Below are 25,779 nucleotides of genomic sequence, written 5' to 3' on the forward strand. Positions count from 1 at the left end.
AAACAGCAATATGCTGAGTATTGTGCCCCCATTTCAGCAAAGACTTAAGCTTGAAGTTAAGAATGTGAGTACTCCCATTGACTGCAGTGGAACTACTCATGTGCTTAAAGATAACATGCTTTAAGTGCTTTGCTGCATCTGAGACAGAGTGCTTAGTACCCTACAGGACTGAACCCAGTGCAGAGGTTGGATGGTGCTCAGTGAGCAACAGCTATTCAGTATTAATTTTTCTCCTGATTTGAAATGTGTGGCCACATTTTTTTTTGTTTTATTTTTTTTACTGCACCATCTGAACCCTGCACTGAATAAGAAGGTTTTTTATTTCCTTTCTGTGGCACTCCATTGTAATACCTGAGTATCACACAACCATTTAATGAATTCATCCTCACAGCACCTTGGTGATGTAGAGAAATATTAAGACACCCATTTCACAGATGTATTATGTACTGAACTGAGGCATCAAGAGAGTGTACATGTATGGCTTGCCCTGTGGGCTGGGGAGCCTGAGGCTAAGTGAACCCTGATTCCAGGATGGGCCCACATGAGAGGAACCAGGTGATTCCTTTATAAAAGGAGACTGTAGCTGTGTTTGCAGAGACTGCAGGATCACAAAGGCTCCTACAGGGTCCTATGTCAGCAGAGGAGGGGAAGGAAAGGAAACTGCAGGGAAGAGATTGAGGAAGAATAGCTCTCCTGACACAGAGTCCTGGGAGAGACCCTGATTAAAAAGCAGGGAAGGGACTGAAAATCTCTCCAGGCAGGGAGACCAGGGTAACCAGGGAAGTGACTAGGTTCCTCTACCAGCCCCAAGGCAAAGGGTGTACAGGCCCATTGTAACTGCTGTCAAGCCCCATAAGGGGGCAGCAGGCTAACCCAAAGACTGGCCATGGAAGAGCCCCAGAGAGGGCAGAAGGCTTTTGTTTCTCACAACATTTTGTGAATTTTAGCTGGAACAGTTGGGAACCCAGAAGGGGTGGACTAAAGACAGTCACCTGGTTGGAGGTCACCATTACAGTGCCAGAGGGACCATCAGCAGGGGATGCTAACCTAGTGAGAGACCAGCTACGCCATGCCTGGCCACAAGGGGATGACTAGGAGTAAGCAACTACCATGCCACCGAAAGTAATAAGTGACATGCCCAAAGTCATATAAGCAGCAGTAGAACACAGATATCTTGGATCTCAGTCCAGTGAATTAACTTCAGATCCATTCTCCTTCTTCCATGAGAGATCCTCTATTTATATCAGTCTGGGAAAGGGAAAAAGTGCTAGATGAGTGGGTTATAGTGAAGATACCAAAGAAAGGAACTCTCAGTGATTGTAATAACTGGCATATCATCACACACTTATCTGTTCCAACCAAAGTATTGTGTAAGATCATAGTCCAGCATACATCAGAAGCAGTTGATAGCATTCTCAGAAAAGAGCAAACTGGTTTTTAGAAAGGGCGTGGATGCACAGACTAGATCTTCACTCTACGAAACTTAATAGAAGAACAGTGCTTAGAATGGCAACAGCAACTCTACATAAATTTCATAGACTTTGAGAAGGCTTTTGATAGCATTCACAGGACCAGCATATGGCACATTCTACTGGCGTATGGAATCCCTCTCCATATAATCAACGTCATCAAAAGCTTCTTTTTCAACTTTACATATAGTGTTGATCACAGTGAGCTCGGTTTTGAAATCAAAACAGGAGTATGTCATGGGTGTGTCATGTCTGCAATCCTCTTCAACATTGCCATCAACTGGGTAATGCAGCGTACAACACAAGACATGCCAAGAGGATTAAATGGACACTTTTCTCATTTCTTGAAGACCTAGACTTCACAGATGATGTCGCTCTCCTATCACATACCTTACACCATATACAAGAAGAAACAACTCAACTCAATGCATTCAGCGAGCAAATTGGACTGAAAATCAATGCAGTAAGACAGCTATCATGACCTTTAATATTGCCTCACCATCACCAGTACGGATAGAGGATTATGTTTTCACTAGTGTAGAAACATTCACATACTTGGGCAGCACCATCAGCGAGGACGGTGGAACAAGCCAGGACATCCGGGACAAAATCAGTAAAGCCAGGAACACCCTGAGGAGCTTAAATACAGTCTGCAAATCATCAAAATACAACACCAATACCAAACTCAAGATTTATCAGAGCTGAGTACTTTCAATGCTACTTTATAGTGCAGAATGCTGGGGAGAGAGAAAGTATGACATGTCAAAACTGTCTTCATTCCATACAACCTACCTCAGAAAAATCCTCCGTGTCATTTGGCCCAGAACAATCTCAAACCAAGATCTATTGACACAGTGCAGCCAAGAGGATCTGAGCATCATCATTGCCAGGAGGTGTTGGAGATGGATTGATCACGTGCTTTGGATGGAAACGGATTCCATCACCAGAGTAGCAATAAGATAGACACCTGAAGGCAAGTGAAAACAGCGCTGCCCGAAAACAACATGGCGAAGAGCTGTGGAAGCCGAGCTGAAAAATCTGGGGCACAGGTGGGAACCGTTGAAAGACTTGCCAAAAACAGACAGGAGTGGAAGAGCTTCATCACTGTCCTAAATGCCAGAGATGTAATAGGAACATGATGATGATGATGATTAGAGACCTACACTACACACTGCGTAATTTACAATGAATGAGACAGTGATTCTGTGGACAACAGTTTCCTTCACAGCACTGCATATCACACCTGCAGTGAACAAAGCCAATCAGCTCACTCCATAATGCTGTTTCATCCCTAGCCAAGCTATATGTTGAATGAGGTAGGGCTCGTGGGGAAAAAATAGTTTATGATCATTTAATAACAGATCTTATTGTAATGGATACTCAGACTAAGGCAGAGCTAATTTTGCACAAATCACCTTCACATTTTAATTTCCTGAGTTCTGAGTGCTTCACTTTGCAATCTTACCATTCTTGTGACATAGGTTTGGGGATTTTTAATGGAATTGCCTACATTTTAAAATAAGAAAACATAGAAATTCCACCATGATCAACTATTTGTTAAATAGCTGTAGATTGCTCTATACTGTGGTATTCATGCAATCCATGTGGCCTCCTTCCATACACAACTTTCCAGATTATTTAGAAGAAGCCAGGATTCCTTTGGACCCTTTGCCTACTTCCTTACTTTGTATTATACACACTCACATATTGTATGGAAGGAAGAATTCTGTCGTCTCTGCTTTTCACCTTCATTAATTGTAGATAAAAACACTGCGTGGCCTACAAATTTTCCCAATCAACACACTCCCGTTCAAGCCCGGTAGAATTCTGACTGACAATTAAGAGATTGCAAACTCCAGTCATGCACAAAATACGATTGTTAAAATCATATAACTTTGACAAATGATAGTCAACTTTCACCGGCATTTTGAAAAGCCCATCTGCAATTTAGGGACTCTTTCCCTGCCAGATTTCAAGTGTTTTCCATCTGTCCCTGCTGTGCTAGAGTTGTTCATAAAAAAAGTTGCCAACAGAACTTTTTAAGGGATAACATTTATTTCCCCCTGCTATCTTTGTTCTTTTGCTCCCACGTCTGCCAAATTCTGAAAGAAAGTTGAAGATTGAAAAAGTTATAAGCAATGGAAAATGAGCCTTTAAAAATGAAATGTCTAAAATCTTAAATATAGACATTGCTATATGCTCTGCCTATGGTATTACAAGTTACTGTCTTTTGTGTTTAATTTGCCAGACTGTAATGGAGGCTGCTCACTCAGTTTGCCAGCGAAAATGTCAACTCTGCACTGGTAATCATAATTCCAGCCACCATCTCTCTCGTTTTTGTTGGGTGCAGTAATAGTCATATATTCGTATCAAAGTTTGTACCACTTATCAGTGTGTCAACATGCTCTGTATTTCTGCACGACAGATTTGAGCCTGTTCTCTCGTTGCTTTGTTTTTCTGCTTAGCCATGCCATGCAAAATTTGGAAAATTAAGCCCTTACTGTTGTAGCAAACTGAACAGCTGCCAAAGAATCAAGGAATACATTTTGTACATAAGAATTTTAGCTTTCTCCATTTCCCTATAGACAGTTCATGTAAGGAAGCTACTGCTAAAATGGTGTGGAAAGTTTCACAAAAGAACAAGGGTTGAGAACCTCATACCCTCTGCAGCCCTGTAAGCCAAGTAAACAGACTGGCATGACATGAGGGGCTCTCCAAAGCCCCGTATCCAGAGAATTCCTCCAGCACAGACAATGTGATAGACTGCTGTGAGGCTGCCTTCTAAGGACTCCTCACAAACCCCGAGCTAGGGGCTGTGTTAGGGGCAGGGTAGGAGAGGTATGTTGGGGTAGGGAACCCGGGATGCATAATGCAGCTCTAAAGTCTATAGAGCAGCCCAAGGAGGCAGATGTGATTCAAGCTGTGTAAATTTTGCCAGGGTCCTCTTGACCCCTCCCCAGAGCAGCCCACGATTACTCTCCTCTCCCTGCACTGTAAGGTCTATGCTGCACCTCTAAGGGCTTATCTTCCCAGCAGTGTTTGCTCAAGGTATAATTGGAGTGCTGTCCCTAAACCAGCTCCAACCACACACAATAATCACTAGTTCAAAAACTCAATTGCTGGTGATGCTTGAGGTAGTAATGCAGTGGGAATATAGTTACAGGCTACAAACTCAAGTTAGCACAGCTCATCAGATGATGATTCAATCACTCTGCGCTGCTAATCCAATCACTTGTGCGCAGCTCCAGTGTTGCTTTGCAGTGTGGCCACTCGTCTTTGCTGCAGTAAAACACACACGGATGACTCAAGCTTGTGGGGCTCAGGCTGGACGGCTGTAAAATTGCAATGTAGGCAATCAGGTTCTGCTGGAGCCGAGGGTCCCAGAGCTATTTTTAGCAATGTAGTGCCATGCTGCATCCCCACTGCTGAAATCTTCCCCATACACAGGGACAGGCTTCCTCAGCTGGGAGCTGCCAGAGACTTTCTTCACTGCCTCCCTCTCGCCAGAGCCTTTCACTGTTGCAAGTAGCTAAAAACCACAGAAGGGACACAGCCTGCCTTTCACTTTGATGTGTAGCAAAATGTAGCCTACACACTTTAAGAGAGGCTTCACCACCATAATATTGTACGGTAGAACTGGGAGTCATCATTTTGCAGGTCCTGTAGTATAGGCTGCTGAGGGAGCTATGAGTCTGTCGTGCTTTTGAAGTGATAGTGCTGTATGTTAGCATGCATGGGAAACTGGCAGAATTTTGTTTTGGGGCATTCTTCTATTTCCTTTGTCCTCCTGGATTCCCATAATGAAGACATAATTTTAGCATTAGAAGGGTCTTTTACTGATGATCTGGATGTAGGTGTAGCCCACAGGAGTAATATATTCCAAGGGTTGAGCTGAAATCAGATACACATGGGAGCCATTAAAAAACCCTCTGAGAGTGGCATCATATAAATCAGAAGAGTTGACAGATTTATGTAAAATATGACTGTGAAAAACCTCTTTGGATTATAAACAGCCAGAACCAAAATCAAAAGGCAAAAATTAAGTTTGTTCTCCAGCTTTACACTGTCAAATAAAAACAAATCTTGCTATCCCTGTGACTTTTTACTCGAAGTGCATAATGGAGATAGGCAGAAAAAAGAGTGGCTGTATGTAGTGTACTTAAAGCCTATGAGCTTGGAGTAGTTAGTTACTGAGAATTGTAAAAAAGAGAGACAAAGAGGCATTGCTTGATTTTAAGCAAGCAGATGTATTAAATTTAGTATGTAGAGGATTAACTGGTAGGGCCATACTTTTACAGGAGGACTCGACAGGTGCTCCTGCAAAAATGCACCCTTTTCCAATGAATCCACATGAAACGGTGAGTCATCTTTTAGTTGCCACACTGGTTGTGCTTTCTTTTGAAAGTCTGGCACTCAATTTGTCCAATCAAGTTTGGACTACTTGCAGAGCAAGGTGCTATTTATTCACTGTAAGTGAGAGCAGCAGTCTTGGCTCTTTATGAGATAAGCTTAAAGTCTACTCTGTGTGTGCCCAGTATGTGATTTTAGCAGATCCATCTGAAGGACAAGTTAAAAAAAACACTCACAAAAAAAAGTCAACCAAAACACTTATGGCAATCAATGATTCTGCTTGGAAAGTGCTACTTATTATGAATAAGGGAAGCAGAATCAGACCCAAATTGTACACCTAAGGAGGCTTGGATCGTGCATGTAAGCGTGACTAATTTAACTGAGTGGAAAGTGGACTGAAGGGGTTGAGGTGGGCTGTTGTGCCTTGGCATGCAGGAGCACAGTGTGTGTATCTAAGGTTCTAGATTATGATGTTTTATTGTATAGGTTATATATTGGTAGTTTTAGCCTTCATCAGGTTAAAATTATTTGAAATTAAATTGAGAGGAATTTTTTTTTCAAAAGGACCTGAGTCCCATTTTCAAAAGCAACTAAATCCTTTCGTCAAAGGTAACTTGGGTACATAGGAGCCTAGTTTTAAATTTAAATTTAAATTCAGTGAATAGTTGAAGAAGAAAACCAATTTAATGAAGCGAGGCTGATAATCAGTTACTGATTTTTAGATATCACTAACATTACGAAGTATTTTGGATACAGTTCCTTTTCTTTAAAATTGGATGTGTTTTTGAGAGTTCAAATCAAATATTATAAATTCAAGTGGTCATAGTAATTAAATGTAGAGTTCTGGACTTTTTTTTCCACATTATGTAAACTGTAGATCTGCATGGTTAACGGCTGTCTGAAAGGCACCAGACTCTGTGAAATTGTGGGTGAAATGTCAGGAAATATATATTTGGCTATAAAATTCCTAGATTCAAGAAGGGACTTAGTACTTTATGAAGCATTCTTATCAGAAACTTTGGAACTCAGACTCAGAATGACTAAACCTAGAAGAGTAATGGTTTTATAATATGTCTCCTTGCCCACCTCCCATTCTCCCCTCCTCGCAGAGTTCCAGCAATTGTCGCTGTCCAAAAAAGGAATGTTGGGGGGTATTTTAAACTCAAATACTAAAATAATCAGTATCATGATCTCATATGAACCAGGTGGCCAAAAACAATCTTTTGTATCCATAAAAATACTACTTTACTGGACAGATTTTTCTCTGGAATCATGCAGTCTGGGCCAAAAGATTACAAGGGTATGCATGGGCATGGAATCTGTAGTCTATACAAGATTGTGACACCCCACCAGCAAGAAATATATGAGCCTAGACTGTTTATGGGCTTTGGAAAGCTTTTCCTTGCTCTCTACCCAAAATGGGCCTTATTGGGTATTATGGGATAATGAGTAAATTCAAAGCTGGTTATGATCTAGTGATGGAAACAAAGAGGTTGTGAGTTATGATGATGTGCCGGTAACCTTCTGTCCTACTATGTTTTTACAGTTTTTGTCGATGTGTAAAAAAATAATAATAAACTGGCAGATGGCAGACTCATCAATCTTCCACACTGAATGAATGGTTTAAATTAGTCAAAGAGTGAAAAACAAAAATAAGACCATTTTATTGCTTTTTCAGGAAGGCATAGGTCATAATCAGCAGGATAAAAATGACTGCTAGAGTGGATTCAAAGTGTCGTAAAAAGCCTGTTGTTATGGCTTCAGTTTCACCTTGAGTGCAAATAGTTCGAGATCAGCCAGTTAGTCAACAGTGACTCTGCTTATATCAGGGCAGTAATTCAATGGCAGGGATGATCCTTGAATCTTGCACTACAAATAAGGCTTTTTGGATTTGCTTTTCGCTTGCACATACGCATGCACCAGCTCAGCCGAATAGCAGTGCTTGGACTGAATGCTCTTCGTCAGCTCCATCTGGCCTGTTGTGTTTATACAAAGCTCAGAGACCAAGTAAGTCCCTTTGGAAATACAGCTGACTGTTTCAGTGCTCTGGTTAAAATGTCCAAAGGCTGCTGAAAAATCCCTACAGTGAGGATGCTTTACCACCAAAAAAAGAGAGATTGTAGGATCCTTGTGTATCTGCCAAAAGCCTGGAGCCCTAGCTATTTGCAGGGGGTAATTGAGGGCATTGCAACTGCCAAAGTGTCTCCCCTTCTGAGACCAGAATGTATCAAAAGCACTTTTACATCAATCATGTCTGCTAAATTGGCCATGTATGAATGTTAAAATAATCCCAGTTGCAAACTATCCTGGCTCCTCCATTCAGCCTCACAAAGTCACTGAAATTTAAGTAATCTTTTAAAAAGAAAGAAACGACTAGGTGCTGGAGGGCCTCGTTCTTCCTGGGGAGTTACTGAGAAAGTTTCCTGATGCCCCATTTAGGATTTGTATCTCATCTGTCCATATCTGTGTGTCTAATCTGTCCCTGCTTCTGTCTGATCTCTTTGAGTGTTTATAAAGTGCCCATTGCAGTAGCATCTGAGCCCTGGACTTGGTATAGAGAGGTGTGAGAGGTGCCCTGGGGCAGTCAGTTCAGTTCTCAGATCTGCTTTAGATATGATCTAGGCAACGGATGTAAGCATGTAAAACTGATTACAGATAGATCATAAAAACAAATCAAGAAACCATACTGATTTCAGTAAATGAAGGCTCTCAGGTAAATGCATGCAACAGTCATTTCAAGCCATTTTCAGGTTGTGTGTCAGGAAAACACTGATACTGCTTAGAATTCAAAAGTGAGGAAATGGATTCAATTTGTATTTTACATTGTCGTCATATAAATTTCAGGGCAAAAATGGCATGCCCTTATTATCATCTTTATCATTTTCTTGAATACTATATCCCCTTCTGTCTCCCTGAGGCTAATTATTTAGATTGTAAGCACTCTGGTGCAGGGACTGCCCTTGTACTGCAGTATATACACAATGTAATGATAACTGGGGAAAGGAGGAGCAAAGAAATTTAATTCTAGATTATCCCTCTTCTGTTCCAAGGGAATTAATAGACTAAATTATTCCACTCGCCGTTTGAAATGAGTGCAGACTTTACACTTCCCATGTGTCTTGTTATTGCGTACTATGAGAACAAAGAGACACTTCGTTAAATTGAAAGGTAACATAATATGTTCAAAGCCAACAGGTAAAAATGCTTCTTCATATGGAATACACTAGGGAGATGGTCATCAGGACAAATACTGTGGCTGGATTTGAATTGATAAAATATTTTCTTTGATCAGAGGTCATTCGTCATCTGATGGGGTCGGGAGGGAATTCCTCGCTCCCCATACCCAGATGCAACATTGAGCAATGAGCTAGATATATCAGTAGGGGAAGGAGCAGGTGCCTCTGAAGCATCAGGCATTGGCCGCTGCTGGAACAAGATACTAGATTGGGTGGATCAGTGATGTAATCTGTATAGCAGATCCTGTGTTTCTTTGACTTTTTCTTCAGAATTGATTCTGCCATTACAAAAGGCTACAGAAAAAGCCTAACGTTCTTTCCTGTGAGTGAACATAGGTCACCGTCTTGTTGAAAACGTTCAGCAGGGCACAGGTCCTGGCTTATTTGATGTGTTTATGTTGTTTTCTTTTTCATTTTAAAAATGCATTTAGTTGCTTAAAGCAAAATCTTATTTCTAAGAGCGACCCTGGAGAACAAGCAGCTGGGAAGTTGCCACATGCAAAGAAGCACATAAAAGCCATGATTTAAAAGGAAAATTTAAATTTCTGAACCAATACTGATGACCACAGCAAATGAGCATATTGAAATCCTCGTTCATCAATACTGTAAACCTGTCAGATGAACAGAAAAGCAGGCTTCATGTTATGCAGCACATACTTTTAATTAAAACTCTACCAATTGTTCTTTATTAAGTAATTGTCTTAAATACAGGTAGTATTTCTAGGACCGACCTACACATGCTGAAATAGTGTTGTCATATTATGTGGCAAGTAAACATATGGGGTAGGAGTAGGGAGGGATAATAGCTCTTCCAACATCATACATTTTATATAGTTGAGCTACCCACCCTGCTATCACCCTAAAATGGTTTCCCATCTGGGCACCTTCATTTCTACCTACAGAAATGCAAAATGCTGCTATTTAGAAAGGATTTTTATCGTATGTTGTTAAAAAATATATTTTCGCCTGTACCTGTTGTCTGAGTTATTTTGTCGTTCTAAGTTCTCAGATGTTTACGGCCACAAGGGGGCCATTAGATCATCTAGTCTGACCTCATGCATAACATAAGCCGGAGAATTTCACCCAGTGTCCCCTGTATTAAGCCCAATAATTTCCATTTTACTAAAGCATATCTTCCAGAAAGGTATCCAATCTTGATCTGAAGATACCAGGTTGATGGACAATCTACAACTTGCCTTTTTAGCTTATTCCAATGACTAATCACTCTCATTCCATAAAAATAAAAGATGCAATATGGAATTCTAATTACAATTTTAGACCTATTCAAGGTTGCCTTGTTATGGTTTAGGTTTCCTGTGCAGTGGTTTTGTGTTGCATATAACCGGAGCACGATTCTGCTCTCACAGCTGTTTGAGTTAGGAATCCCATCACCACAATATAAACCAGTGTCAAGCCTTCAGTATGATTCTTAATTGTTTGCATGGAAACCTACCTGAAAAAAAATGAGTTTCCAAATATATGCTATATAAATTTGCCTTTCTGCCTCTCCCTTCCCTCCGTGAAAAAAGAGGTTTGAAATCATTGCTGTTTTACATCTGATTAAAAATAATGTCTTTTATCTTTCTTTCTAGAAAATTTTAACTATGATTCCTACGGAAGAAGAAAAACAGAAGATCCAGGAGGCCCAGATGGCAAACCCTGACATCCCATTGGGCAGTGCAGAGCAGTTCCTTCTCACTCTCTCCTCAATTAGTGAGCTTTCTGCTAGACTCCAGCTTTGGGCTTTCAAAATGGATTATGAGATAGTGGAAAAGGTAAACTTCCTCTGACCGGGAGAAGGCAATTTCAAGACCTTGTTTCAGCTTGTTCAGTCTTTATTATTACATGTCTGGCTACGTTGTGGGGATGGTGAATTAATTGTTTTTAGCTTTTGTTTTGGTGAACAGAGATGAGATGGAAGAAGAGGGAACATTTTAGCGCTCTTTTACAAAAAAATTAAGAGTTATGTCTTCCTTCCTCTAATCAAGCAATAATGATTTAGGAACAAGGAATTTCCTGGGGATGAGGGCCGAATCCTTATGCACTTCTTACCCAGATATTATTCATGCAAAACACTTGTTGAAATTAGTGGGAGTTTTGCCTGTGTAAAGACTTAGTATATCAGAATCTGGCTTTTTTTGACAAGTGGAGAGAACTAATCACTATATTTATTCATTAGCTAATTTATAAGATCCCTGGGACCCCTTGAATTTATTATTGCTATTGTAAACTCTTGAAAGTGGGGAAGGGGACCCCTCAGATCATCTCTCAGATGTTTTTCTAATTTTCCTCATTAACAGAATTACTTATATGCAGGCACAGCATTGCTGTACTTTTGTTGATGTACGCCATTCATTCAAAGAGCAATAGAAGTATTTTGTGAATTGTTAGTGCAACTGATGCAGGGTAGATTATTGATGGAGTGAGGAAGAGTCAACATTGTTTGGGTGATTTCATACATTCGCTTGCTAACTTTCAACAGGTTTTTTATTTAATGCTTTGGAAAATGCTGAAATATTATTTTTAGCAAGTTCCTGACTGGTAAAACAGACAAACAAAATTCATCTGATTTGAATGTTTTTTTTGGCCAAATTAATCTCTGATGTAACTATTTTACTTTCAGTGAAGTTATACTAAGAATAAGCTTGGTCCATGATCTGAGGCCTAGTTAGTAGTAGCTTAATCAATACAAAATCTCTTTATTTTCCAGTTGGACTTCATGATATCTCGTGCTGAAAGGAAATGCAAGAAATAATGTATTAGAATGCAGATTTCCTATCAGATCTTGCGAATTCCCTCCTGTTAAGGATTTTCCTCACTAAGTATTTTCAAAAGATGTTCTTCTGCTGATATTAGCACTTTAGTTTCTAGACCCAGATTTCATCAGAGGTCAGAGTTTGGCTCTTCCTTCTGTCATATTCTCTACCTCTTGAATTTTTAGCAATTTTTACCAGATTTGAGCCAAAGTGATTCTGCTGGTTTTGATATCTGTATGTGTGTAAAATAAAATAAATAAATATTTCCATATGGTCAGATTAAAAAAAATTGTGCATGTATACAAAAGTCACCATTAAGTTGTCAGCATATGTCAATAGTTACCATACACATAATACAGAAGTATTTGAGAAATGGTAGTTTTTTTACTATACTTAGAATAAGAAATAATCGTGGATCTCAGGTATTTTTTGGTAAATGCTGTCTTTTTAATGTCCTCCACTTTAAAGTGAGATCATATTTTAAGGCATAAATACAAGGGGAAAGTGGCAGAGTTAAGTTTGATTTTCAACTTTAGTTTCCATTTTCTGACTTTTCTGTGCTTGGCTCCTCAATATGGATATTGCATTAATGCTAATTTTTGCACCAAATTATATGTAATTCAAATGCCATCAAATTATACAAAAATTTGACATCTTAAAAGAAGTGACATCTTAAAACAAGTTTGAAGTTATTAGAGAGAGGAATATAATTTTTGTTGATAATTTTGTTGACAAAGTATAAATCTTTAGAATAAAAATTTTAAAGTTGTGTCATAATTACACCTCTACCTCGATATAACACTGTTCTTGGGAGCCAAGAAATCTTACCGCGTTATAGGTGAAACCATGTTATATTGTCTGTTACACTCTTTGTACAGCACCTGGCACAGAGGGGCCCTCTGAGGCCTTGGCTGGCCTCTAGGCACTACCCTAATGCAGCTAATAATAACTAAGAATAATCAACAGATGTATATAAGGGATTCTAAGATGTTATAATTTACACATGAATTGGCTGGATGAAGATGTACATTAATTTAACTGAGGCAAACTTGTTATGTCTAACACGATCTTGCTAGGAGCTACCTTGTTATCTAGCCTGGTATCAAGCAAGTCACACCATTTTAAGGCTAGTGTACATACACTTCTTGTACATGCTGAACTTAAATCAGTTTTTAAATGAAGTTAGTTAAACCTGTGAAAATCCCTGGGTTTACACCTGGTTTCAACAGATTTAGCTTATTTGGTAAATTACTGAATGAAAGCTAAATCAATATAAGCTTGCAAACTAGTTTAAGTGTGTCCACATAGGGGTTTGTACCATTTAACTAAATCAATTTTACATGGGTCTGGTCTACACTTAACAGTTAGCTCAAGATAACAACTACATTCGCCTGGCCAGTGGGTGTGAAAAAATCACACCCTTGAGCACTGTAGCTATGCTAACCTAACCCCCCGTGTAGATGCAGCTATGTCAACAGAAGAATACTTCCGTTGGCATAGCTACCTTTTCTCAGGGAAGTGGTATTCCTACACCAATGGGAAAAAACCCTTCTATGAGAAGTGGTTGCGTCTGCATTAGGGGGTTATGCTGGCACAACTACGGTGACCTAGCAGTACAGTCTCCATAGTGTAGACATAATCTTAAATTGGTGCAAGGTGTGTGTGTTTGTGTATGGAGGCAATGCCTTAGACCCCTTGCTCCCATGTTCTGATGTGTAAATTATATCACCTCTGAATTTGTTCGCCCTGCCAATATGCCCAAAAAAAATGTCCAGTACTCTTTTTTTTTGATTTACACAAAATGGTAATATGATAGACACTGTCAGTGCATTTTCTCTTGAAGCTCCCTGCACATGTTTATGATAAAATATCCCTATAATCTGCAAATAACCCATCATGTTTCCTCTAGGCAGAGAAGTTCTCAATTGTGTTGCCACTCGGCCTGAAATACCGAGGCTTAATTTTGGCTACTCAGATTATAAACAGAGTACTAATTTGGAGAGTGAATGCTGGTTACAGATGACTAAAATTAAATTTGCTGATAGAAAGGACTGAGAACTATATCTACCTTATTGTACGTACAAAATAAACAGCCCTTGACCATACAAAAAGACATAGAAATAAGCTCATTTATTTCAATGACTGTATTTCTCTCTGCCTTTGAATTATATAGTATAGTCCAGTGGTCCCCAACCTTTTCGTCTGGCGGGCACCAGATGAAGGACCATGATAGTGGTGGAGCATCTGCCGAAATGCCGCCGAATTTCTGCAACATTTCGGCGGTGACACCTCTCGATGACATCACTTGTCGGCGGCAAGCGGCGTCATAGAGAGGCGTCACCGCCAAAATGCCGCAGAAATTCGGCGGCATTTTGACGGATGCTCCACCGCCGGCCAGGACGTGGGTGCATTTAGATGCCCCCGTGGGCGCCATGGTGCCTGAGGGCACCACATTGGGGACCCCTGGTGTAGTCCATTTTGTGAGATAATGGAGCAGAATCTGTTGGTAAGTCTGTCAGTCTATATGTCTGCTTACAGATAACTTGCATGTATAGGAAGCACATTAAGAGTTTCCAAGTTAAAAGGTTAAAATCAGAGGCCAGTTTTGTAAAGCTTGACTCTGCAGTGTTTTTTGAGTTTTAAAGTGACAGACTGATATACAGAAGTAGTCACATCTGTATCTCAGAGGTGGCCATCATTTGTAGGGACCAGTAGAGGCAGATTAAAGATGTCACGTTACCAAATATTCTAGATTTTCTTTGCTCTCGAAAGATCACAAAAACTAGAATTAAGACATTTCATTAGTGGAGATTTTTATGCCTCTAACTCAAACACAGCAGCCCCCTGCAGTGAATCTTCTTCCATTTTCAATCACATAACATCCCTGTGATGAGGACACCAATTGCTTACATGAACGAGCAACTTTAGGAAATACTTTCTTTATTTCTCTGCTAAGCTTTTTATGTGATTTAGTAGCTGCAGCAAGAAAGAGAGCCAGCATCACACAACGCCAGCACTCCGCATTATCACTGTTTAGAACTTTTGCAATAATGAATCTAAACCATAGAATTAAAACAGAAAGATCTATGAGCGCCTAAAATCGTCACTTTTTTTTTTTATGACAGGAAGTTGCAGAACCACTGTTAGACCTGAAGGAAGGAATGGACCAGCTGGAGCATAACAACACCTTGGGATTTATCCTTTCTACTTTACTAGCCATTGGGAACTTTCTAAATGGAACCAATGTAAGCTTTTGTTACCCTATCATTTTATTACTGACTATTATCACAGACTTTCTTCATCAGCTTATTTACCTCATATCACAGCTATCACCCAGGATATGTGTATTTCCAACACATACACGTAAGTTAAAAATCAAAACCTACATTGTATGTTTCATTAATTCTATTTTCCCCCTTCAAAATAACCTCAGAGAGATTTGGGACCAGTCACTGTTCGCACACCAATTTTACATGAGCATAACCCCATTGACTTCAGTGGAGTTGTTCTTAATTCACACTACAAGGATCACCTCTTTGTTCTTTTCATTGCAAATGGAATGATCTAGGCATCTACTGACTCTTCATAATTATATAAAATTGTGTCAGAAAGAATCATGTTTTCTTCCTGCTCTGGGACTCTTTTTATTTAAAAAAAGTAATCTCTTCCCTTCACCCCTCTCACGCATTATATATCTTAGTAAATGTTTTCTTTGAGGAGATCTGAGTGGACAAAATAAACTTACTTTAAAAAAAAAATATTTCCTTTCCTACACAGGCCAAAGCTTTTGAGTTAAGCTACCTCGAGAAGGTTCCAGAAGTCAAGGACACAGTGCATAAGCAGTCTCTCCTGCACCATGTCTGCACTATGGTGGTGGAAAAATTCCCAGACAGCACAGATCTTTATTCAGAAATTGGGGCCATCACTAGGTCAGCCAAGGTATGTGGCGAACAAAAGAAGAAAAGCTCCTTGCATTTGCTACAGATGCCGGATCTTTATCAGTCTCTGTGAGAAACTAAAAGATTTAAATGTAACATTCAAGTTTTTTGCTTTTATTCTCTTTTTTTCCTCCCCCCGCACAATTCTTCACATGAATGTGGATTTGTCTTGTCACTTTTATGGAATTTTAAAGATACCAGTACTCTTATCTTTCTGGCTGCATCTCGGTCTACACCTCAGATTGCAGCCAGCGTACTACATCGTCCATAAACCCTGAAACAAATTAATTGCCTTTGTTGTGCTTTGATACAACTAGAAAAGAGTTATTCTAGAAATCATTGAAGTCATCATTATTTATTACATGGATTTTTTATAATATTGTTACAGAAATTATGGGCATATCTTTGCGAGTTTGTCCTTAGCTGTTTTCAGGCTAGGATTTGATTTTATTGGTATCACCCGATGGTTATTTTCTAGTATTGGGTAAGCCATTTTTTTTTTTAAAGTAAATGTGTTTATTTAATGATGTCTAGCAAAGTTATGAAATTCAACTCCCAGGTTTGTCTTCTGAAGGTGTCATACAGGTTTTCTTTGAGTATGAGGACTGAGAGATCAGATATAGGTGATGGCTTTGTGAAAAATATTCACCCACAGCTGATATGGTGGTTGTCTTTTATCATTTGTGTAAAAGATTGTCTGGTTTTACCCACACAGTTGTTTTGGGGGCATTTAGTGCACACAATGGCATACACCATATGTTGTGATAGGCATGTGTAGGACCAATGGATCTTGAAAGGTGTGTAGTGGGAGTTGTTGGTCATTGTAGCAGTGGAGATATGTGTACAGGTTTTGCATCTGTTGTTCTGGCAGGGTCTGGTGCCGCTTTGAGTTGGTGTGTTCTGGTCTGTGGAGAGCTTGCTTCTGATGGTGCATTTTGACAGGGTGGGGGATTGTTTGAAGGGCAGAAGAGGGGTATGTCCACACCTGGAATACTGCACACACTTCTGGTTGCCCTATTTCAAAAAAGATATATTAAAATTGGAAAAGGTACAGAGAAGGGTAACAAAAATTATTATGGGTATAGAACAGCTTCCATGTGAGGAGAGATTTAAAACACTGGACTACTCAGGTTGGAAAAGACATGAGTAAGGTGGGATATTATAGAAATCTATAAAATCATGAATGGTATGAATAAGAAAATGTTGTTTACCCGTTCACATAACAGAAGAACCCAGGGGTCACCCAATGAAATTGATAGGCAACAGGTTTAAAACAAATGAAAGGAAGTACTTCTTCACACAGTGCACAGTCAAACTGTGGAACTCGTTTCCAGGGGATGTTGTGAAGGCCAAAAGTATAAGTAGATTCAGAAAAAGAATTCTATACAATCATGGAGGCTAGGTCCATCAATGGCTATAAGCCAAGATGTTCAGGGATGCAGCCCCATACTGTGGGTGTCCCTAGGCTGCCAGATGCTGGGACTGAATGACACAAAATAGATCACTTGATGATTGTCTTGTTCTGTTCATTCTCTCTGAAGCATCTGGCATTGGCTACTGGGCTACTGGACACTGGGCTAGATCGGTGTTTCTCAAACTGGGGTCACCGCTTGTGTAGGGAAAGCTCCTGGCAGATCGGACCAGTTTGTTTACCTGCCCCATCCACAGATTCTGCTGATCGCGGCTCCCACTGGCCATGATTCACCACTACAGGCCAATGAGGGCTGCTGGAAGCAGTGGCCAGTAGTCCTTCAGCCCGCACCACTTTCAGCAGCTCCCATTGGCCTGGAGCCACGAACTGTGGACAAGGGAGCCGCGATCAGCCGGACCTGCGACCAGGGCAGGTAAACAAACCGGCCTGGCCTGCCAGGGGCTTTCCCTACACAAGCGGCAACCTCAGTTTGAGAAACACTGGGCTAGATGGATCATTGATTAGACCCAGAATGGCCATTCTTATGTTGTTTATGAGAGGAAAAATTTCTCCCTTTTCTTTTATTTATTTTGTTTTTTTGCTACCAGAGGCTTGGGATGAGGGAAGAGAAAGGAACAACAGTCCACAAATTTTGTTCTTGGCCTAACATAATATCTCTGACATACTTCTAGGGTAGAACTCCTTTAGAAAGCCATATTTCATATGGAAAGAAGGTGCATTTAAGCTTTTTTCTCACATATTGCCAGCTTACAGTGTGATTCTACTCTGCAAAAGATATAACAATGGCACTTTCTTTCTCAACAAATTTGCTCTTTCTGTGTGTCTATGTGTGTCCTATCTGCTGACTTCAGTGACAAAAATAAATCTCTTTACTCCTGTTAGCTCTGCAGAGCTAACACAAACATCAGCAGGGAGTGGGATTCTATTCCATTTTGTGCAACATTAATTACATTCATTACTAAATGCCAAAGAGTCAGGCCTGTGGAAACCACTAAAAGCACTGGAGCTGCACAGGTATAACCAAATCCCTAAATCTTCCAGTCCCCAATGTGCACACAGTTGTGACGAAGACCCAAAATTGGGACACAGAGATAATCTTTATGCAGGAAACATATAGTTGGGTTGGTTTCTTCGGTGTATTCCTTCCTTCCTTTCCTTCAGTCTATAACCTCAGCTTCATGCATCTTTTATTCCTATGTAAATGATTTTCAACAATAAAAATGAGGGGAGGCCAAATTGGTGTGGAGCAGACGGAACTCTGGTGAGGGACATTTTGTCTTTGTCTTTATCTCTTTGTCACTGAGAATACAATTTGAAGTCATAGGGGGCTGTACAGTTGTCACTGAGGACAAATTTAGTCTTTAGAGCTTTTACTACTGAAAGTGATATTCATGAGGGAAAGAATCCAGCTTGACTCCAGGACTTAAGTTTAATTTTCTGATCTGTAAGTTAGAAATAACATGTTTTTAATTTTAAACTTCATACATGGGATATGGAATCATTGAGAGATAATCAACTTGGGAATCCAGAATGCAAGTATTACAGAATTGCTTTTCACGGAATAGCTCAGACCAGTGGTATTCTAGTATCTTGTGTCTGGCAGCGGTCAATATCTGCTCCTTCAAAGGAAGATGCAAGAAACTCAGCAGTAGGCAATTACAGGATAACCTGCTCCCAGGTTATGTTTTCCTAATAATCCTCAATAACTGGAGGTTGGTTTATTTCCTCAAAGAGGAGATATTATATCCCTTTCAAAACCCTTGCTTCACTTTTTAAAAAATATTCATTATTAGAACCCTAGATATTTTTGTTATGCATATAAATGTACGATCTTCTTTTGCATCCTGCTACGTTCTTGGTCTCAGTGATATTTTGTAACAATAAGTTCCACGGTCTAAATGTGCATCGAGTGGAAAGTATTTCCTTTTATCAGTTTTGAATTTGCCAACTTTCTATTTCATTCTTGGGACTTATTGATTGAATTAAACAGCCCTAATTTCTTCAATCTTTCTTCTTCGTTTTTCCATACTCTAATTATTTTCACATCTGTCTTTGAATCTTATTTATATACTTTTTTGACATGGGATGAAAGAAACTTAAAACAGTATTCCATGTGAGGACATATCTTTCATTTATATAGTGGCATTATAATATATTCCATATTACTTTCCATCCCTTTCATTAAGCATCCTGACATTTTGTTTGCTTTTTTGAGTGCTGCTGCACATTTTACAGTAGTTTTTATTGAGCTGTCCATAATGATGGTCAGGTGTTTTCCTGAGTGGATGCAGTTTAATTTGGAACTCAGGAAGGTGTCCGGGCAGTTCAGATTATTCACTCTGCTGTGCATTACTTTGCATTCACCAGCACTGAATTTTATCTGCCACAATGTTGCCTATTTACTTAGTTTGTATAGATCTCTCAAGTTCCTCACAATCTTCTGAAGCCCTGACTAATCAAAATAAATTTCTGTCATCTTCAGCTTTTGCCCTCTCAGTGCTCACCCTCTTTTCCATATATTAATCAATATATTAAACATCAAAAGTTCTAGTGAAGAACCTTGTGACATCATGCTATTAATCTTGTGCCATGATGAAAATTGACTGTTTATTCCTCTCCTTTGTTTTCTCCTTCTTGGCTAGCTTCTGATCAGTGATGGTACATGGCCTCACATCACATGATTTCCTAGTTTTGTGACTAGCTTCCTGTAAGGGGCTTTCTCAGCAGGGCTGGCTCCAGGGTTTTTGCTGCCCCAAGCGCCGGGGAAAAAAAAAGCCACGATCGCAATCGGTGGCAGTTGCACCACGCCACTTTCATCTTCAGCGCCAGGTCCTTCCCTCCGAGAGGGACCGAGGAACCCGCTGACGAATTGCCACCGAAGAGCCTGATGTGCCACCCCTTCCCCTTGGCCACCCCAAGCACCTGCTTACTGGGCTGGTGCCTGGACCTGACCCTTTTTCTCAGAGGCCTTTTTACAGTCTATATTAATTTTGTTTATTTGTTCTCATTTAGCCACTGTTTTATTGGTACATTGAAATCCTTTGAATAGATTAGTGAGACATAGTTTTCTTTTGCAGAAGCTGTGCTGTTTAGATTCTATCATATTATATGATCATCAAAATGTTTTATAGTTATGTTTTTAATATCATTTCAACCAGTTTACCAAGTACAGAAGTAAGGCTTGCTGCTCTATAATTTCCTGGCTCAGCCCTCACACCTTTTTTAAAATATGATACATTTGCTACCCTCTAGTCCTCCAATATGGTGGCTGATTTTAATGAGAGATTGCCTAGTTTTGCTAGCAGCTCAATCACCTCATTCTTAAGTACCTTCAGAACTTTGGATATGCATCATCTGGGACCAGTGATTTGTTCCTTTTTGATGTATCAATTTGTTCCAACGTCTTTTCTTTGGACACCTCAGTCTCTGGAAATACCTCATCTTCATTACCGGAAGAGAGCAGGGCCTAGGGTAGGTATTTCCCTAACGTCACCTGGGGTGAAGACTGATGCAGCGACACCACTTAATTTTTCAACAATTTCTTTATCTTCCTTAATTTCTCCCTTTAATCCTTGGTGATCCAGCAGACCCACAGATTCTCCGACAGGTTTTCTGCCTCTAATTTCTTGGTATTTATTTTTACACCTTTAGTTACTTACTCTGTAGATTCCATCATAAATCTTCTAGTTTTCTTCTTACATATTGACTGTCATAGTTTATGCTCCTTTTTATTAGTTTCACTAGGATTAGATTTCCATTTTCTAAAGGATCTCTTTTTGGCTCAGATAACTTTCTTATGCCTCGCCAGTTAGCTGTACTGGTTTACTTCTTGTCTCCTTTGCTTCTTTTTTGTGTTTAGAGGTTAAAGCACACTTTAAATTGTGACTCAGTTAATTACTAAAAGGATGAAAACTATTGTTGAAGACATGAGAAGAACTAATCTTCCAAAATATATCATAGACTTTTATCTGTAGGCTCTTAAAAGAAGTCTGTATCCTGCAGTTTCAGGAAGTGGAAGAAATCTTGATCTACATTTGCACTTTCTGAAAGTTTCTAGATCCAAAGCCATACAAAACTTCACCCAGCATTTCAGTCTGTGGTTTGCTACTCTGAGTGGCCCTGCCCAAAGCTGATGATATTCTGAAAGGTCAGACAAAATCACAGTAAGAGAAATTATGGCCTTAATCCTCCTCGTAATGCCCAAGGTCTTCCTCTTTGGGATAATCCCAGACATATTGTACCAATGATGGATTTTTACTGAATTAAGCTCTATTTCCCCTTCATCTTTGCCACAAATCAAAATGTTTGGACATGGAAACATTCCACCCTGCCCTCTTCAATGGAATGGTCCGAGAGAGTATATGAAATCTGGTTTAAGAAAATGGACATAAATGAAGAATCATTATTTCACTGATGATTACACTGCAGTTTGGGCTCCAGTTCAGCTATAACCATCTTTCTAAAACTTGAAGGAGACCCAAGCCACAAAAACCTAAACAATTTCCATCATGTAGAAGAACAGAGATGCCCCTTCCCTTGGGATGAACATCAATGTGAGAATTCCCTCAATGTTGTTTAAAAACAAACAACAGCCTGGCACATCTGAAAAGAGTTTAAAAGACATGAAACAAGGCAGTAAAATCCCTTGCGAAGCCTGTGGCTCATCTCCAAAGGCCCAGAGTCACAGTTTTCAGAAATGGTGGTGGAAACTCACTTGGGTGAGTGGAAACTCAATACAGAAGTCTAAAACAATGCAATTCCATATTATTAGCATACAAAATTGTGTAGAACAGGACCGTTGACATTTTGACCTATTGGAGTTGTGCCAAGCTTTGTATGCAAAGCTGTAATAATATCACATAAATAACTCAATTAAATACAAACTAATAGTAATATAACTCACCAGACATAAATCCCCCAACCCTTCAGAACCATTCCCTAAGAAAAGACCTATGTAAATAGGCCTTATGAATGAGTCTTTTGTTCTTCCTTTTAAAAAAGCTGTTTGTCTGCTGCTGATACTGCCCTAGTACCGATGTACCTAACACAAAGGCAGGGTTTCAGGCCTCCAGGTTTCTGTGCCTCAGTCAATGCTGTTCCTCTCAAAGTAACAAGATGATTCTGTTTTTGCACTGGTATCTTTTCTTTGGAGTCAATTGATGTTAGTGAAAACAATCCTTGTAAAAATTCCCCTATCTAATCAACTCCATGCATCTGAAGATCTAAAGCCAGCTCCAGAGCTAACTTATTATTGCCCTATTCTCCCTCGGAATCACTCATTTGTAAAATGCCACACTCCCAGCAGGCTGTGTTTGATTCTTCTAGCAAGACTCCCAAATTACTTGCGGATATGAGACAGTGGAAAAGCAGGTGATTTTGAAGAGTAAGCATGAGGAAATGGGAGCAACACACACGAGGGAGTAGCAATTACTTTCAGGAAAGAACTGCTGATTGTACTGACACATATGCAGGGGGGACAGGAAGTCTGCAACTAGCTGCAGAGTGAGCCAAAGGACTCAGCTTGGATTTATGGGGGCGGGGGGTTTGAAACACAAGTGCTTTTCTGGTATGTTATGGCTCTTGTTCAGTGTTTCTCAAACTGGGGTCGCCGCTTATGTAGGGAAGTGGCGGTGGGTCAGACCGGTTTGTTTAGGTGCCCCGTCCGTCCGCAGGTCCAGCCAATCGCAGCTCCCACTGGCCACAGTTCGTCGCTGAAGGCCAATGGGGCTGCTGGAAGCGGCAGCCAGTAAGTCCCTCGGCCCGTGCCACTTCCAGCAGCTCTCATTGGCCTGGAGCAGCAAACCGCAGCCAGTGGGAGCCAAGCTCAGCTGGACCAGCAGACGGGGCAGGTAAACAAACTGGCCTGGCCCACCAGGGACTTTACCTACACAAGCAGTGACCCCAGTTTGAGAAACACTGCTCTTGTTTAATCTGACTGAAAGCAGAGAGAAATATTACCCATAGCCAGAGTCGTGGTGGTAGGGATGGGAAGGGGAAGATCAAATGGTGCTTCAAACTTGGACTCAGTGATATCTGTTCTTGTCTCTGTGCACAAGGGGATATTTGTGTGTAATGTCCTTTACCATTAAAATATATTTTGCCTATGTATTTTAAGACAAAAAATCCATACATTTTCTGCCAAAAATGGTGTCAGTGAAACAGGTTAGTTGAAGCAATGTTGAAGAATTAGCTGCAATATCCCAGATGGTTTCCACAGCTGGAAGTAAGCATGCGTGTGTGTGTGTGAGAGAGAGGGAGAGAGAGATTTAGGTGTTTTTTCTGGAAAAAACAAGTACTCTGCAGTATTGTTTTGATTCAATAACAGTGCAAGTTAAATGAGTGTCCTTAGTATTAGCCATGCCATAGCATCCATTCAAGCCACCTGGAGTTAGGTTGCCATCCACTGATGGTATTCCCTTTCAGTCTCTGATCATGGAGGTTTTTTGTGTCAGATTTGTGAAAAGATCGTTCAGTGTATTTATTTTAGAATTTGTAAGGTGCTCAGATACAATGGTGCTGTGCAGTGGATAAGTAAAGAAATAGGAATAATGAGTGATTTGACCAGTAAACTCATGCAATCCATTCATGTATTAATCAGTTACTCAATTCTGTTGTCATATTTTTATAATTATTTTTGCAGGGAGACTGTTTCTGACCTTTTATTAAAAATATGTGGATAGGATGGACACTAACTTTGTGGCCACAAGTATGGAAGTGAGCTAAATGCTGCCCTTTGATGCCCTCATATGACTCTTAGGGTATGTCTACACTATGAAATTAGATCGATTTTATAGAAGTCTATATTTAGAAATTGATTTTATATAGTCGACTGTGTATGTCGCCACTAAGCGCATTAAGTCGGCGGAGTGAATCCTCAGTACCATGGCTAGCATCATGTGAGTAGCTAACCCACAGTTCCCGCAGTCTCAGCTCCCCATTGGAATTCTGACTTAAGCTTCCAATGATGGGGCAAAAACATTGTCGCGGATGGTTTTGGGTACATGTTGTCAGTCTCCCCTTCCTCCCTCCCTCCATGAAAGCAACTACAGACAATCATTTCACACCTTTTTTTCCTGGGTTACCCGGGCAGACGCCATAGCATGGCAAGCATGAAGCCTGCTTAGCTCACTGCTGCTGTTGTGAACATTGTGAACACCTCACACATTATACTGCAATATGTGCAGAACCTGGCTAAGAGACATCAGCACGAGGACAATTGTGAGGAGGACATGGACACAGACATTCCTGAAAGCACGAGATGTGGCAATTGGGACATCATGGTGGCTCTGGGGCTGGTTGATACAGTGGAACACCGATTCTGGGCCCAGCAAACAAACAAACAGACTGATGGGACTGCATAGTGTTGCAGTAGGGGATGATTCCCAGTGGCTGCAAAACTTTCACAGACATAAGGCCACTTTCCTGGAACTCTGTGAGTTGCTCTTCCCCACCTTGAAGTGCAGGAATACCAAGATGAGCGCTTCCCTGACAGTTAAGAAGCGAGTAGTGATGGCCCTGTGGAAGCTTACAACGCCTGACTGCTACCGATCAGTCAGGAATCAGTTTGGAGAGGGCAAATCTACTGTGGGGACTGTTGTGATTCAAGTAGCCAGTGCAATCACTGATGTTCTGCTATTAAGGGTAGTGACTCTGGGAAATGTGCAGGTCATAGTGGATGGCTTTGCTGCAGTGGGTTCCCTAACTGTGGTGGGGTGATAGACGGAACACATTTCCCTGTCTTGGCAGCAGACCACCTTGCTAACCAGTACGTAAACCAAAAGGGGTACTTCTGAATGGTGCTGCAAGCACTAGTGGATCACAAGGGACATTTCACCAACATCAGTGTGGGATGGCTGGAAAAGGTGCATGACACTTGCATCTTTAGGAACTCTGGGCTGTTTGAACAGCTGGAAGAAGGGACTTACTTCCCAGACCGGAAGATTACTGTGGGGGATGTTGAAATGCCAATACTTATCCTTGGAGACCCAGCCTACCCCTTGCTCCCATGGCTCATGAAGCCATACACGGGCAGCCTGGACAGCAGTAAGGAGCAGTTCAACTATAGGCTGAGCAAGTTCAGAATGGTGGCAGAATGTGCCTTTGGATGTTTAAAAGCTCGCTGATGCTGTTTGCTGACTAGGTTAGACCTCAGCACAACCAGTATTCCCACTGTTATTGCTGCTTGCTGTGTGGTCCATAATATCTGTGAGAGTAAGGGGGAGACGTTTACGGCGGGGTGGAAGGTTGAGGCAAATTGCCTGGTGGTCGATTTTGAGCAGCCAGACACCAGGGTGATTAGAAGAGCACAGCTAGGTGCGCTGCGCATCAGAGAGGTTTTGAAAACCAGTTTCGTGACTGGCCAGGCTACAGTGTAACAGTTGTTTGTGTTTCTCCTTGACCCAAACCCGCCCCCTTTGTTGATTTTAATTCCCTGTAAGCCAACCACCCTCCCGCCTTCGATCACAGCTGGCAAAGGAAATAAAGTCACTCTTGTTTTGAAACCATGCATTCTGTCTTCATTATTTAAAAAAAAAGGTGAGATAACTGACAAGGTAGCCTGGGTAGGGGAGGAGGGAAGGACAAGGCCTCATTGCTTAT

General features: G+C 40.6%; 1 protein-coding gene across 10 annotated transcripts in view; it reads left to right on the forward strand.

Annotated features, from left to right (window-relative positions):
* FHOD3 (formin homology 2 domain containing 3) overlaps positions 1 to 25,779 on the forward strand; it is a 1,052,879-nt gene that overhangs the window by 601,386 nt on the left and 425,714 nt on the right. For all 10 annotated transcript variants that reach the window (XM_075062615.1, XM_075062616.1, XM_075062618.1 and 7 more), the window contains 3 exons: positions 10,648 to 10,830; positions 14,937 to 15,056; positions 15,589 to 15,750. In XM_075062615.1, coding sequence (XP_074918716.1) covers positions 10,648 to 10,830; positions 14,937 to 15,056; positions 15,589 to 15,750 — 465 coding nt within the window. The remainder of the gene's footprint in view (positions 1 to 10,647; positions 10,831 to 14,936; positions 15,057 to 15,588; positions 15,751 to 25,779) is intronic.

The sequence above is a fragment of the Chelonoidis abingdonii genome, chromosome 2, assembly GCF_003597395.2.
Source record: "Chelonoidis abingdonii isolate Lonesome George chromosome 2, CheloAbing_2.0, whole genome shotgun sequence".
In the NCBI taxonomy this organism is placed as follows: domain Eukaryota; kingdom Metazoa; phylum Chordata; order Testudines; family Testudinidae; genus Chelonoidis; species Chelonoidis abingdonii.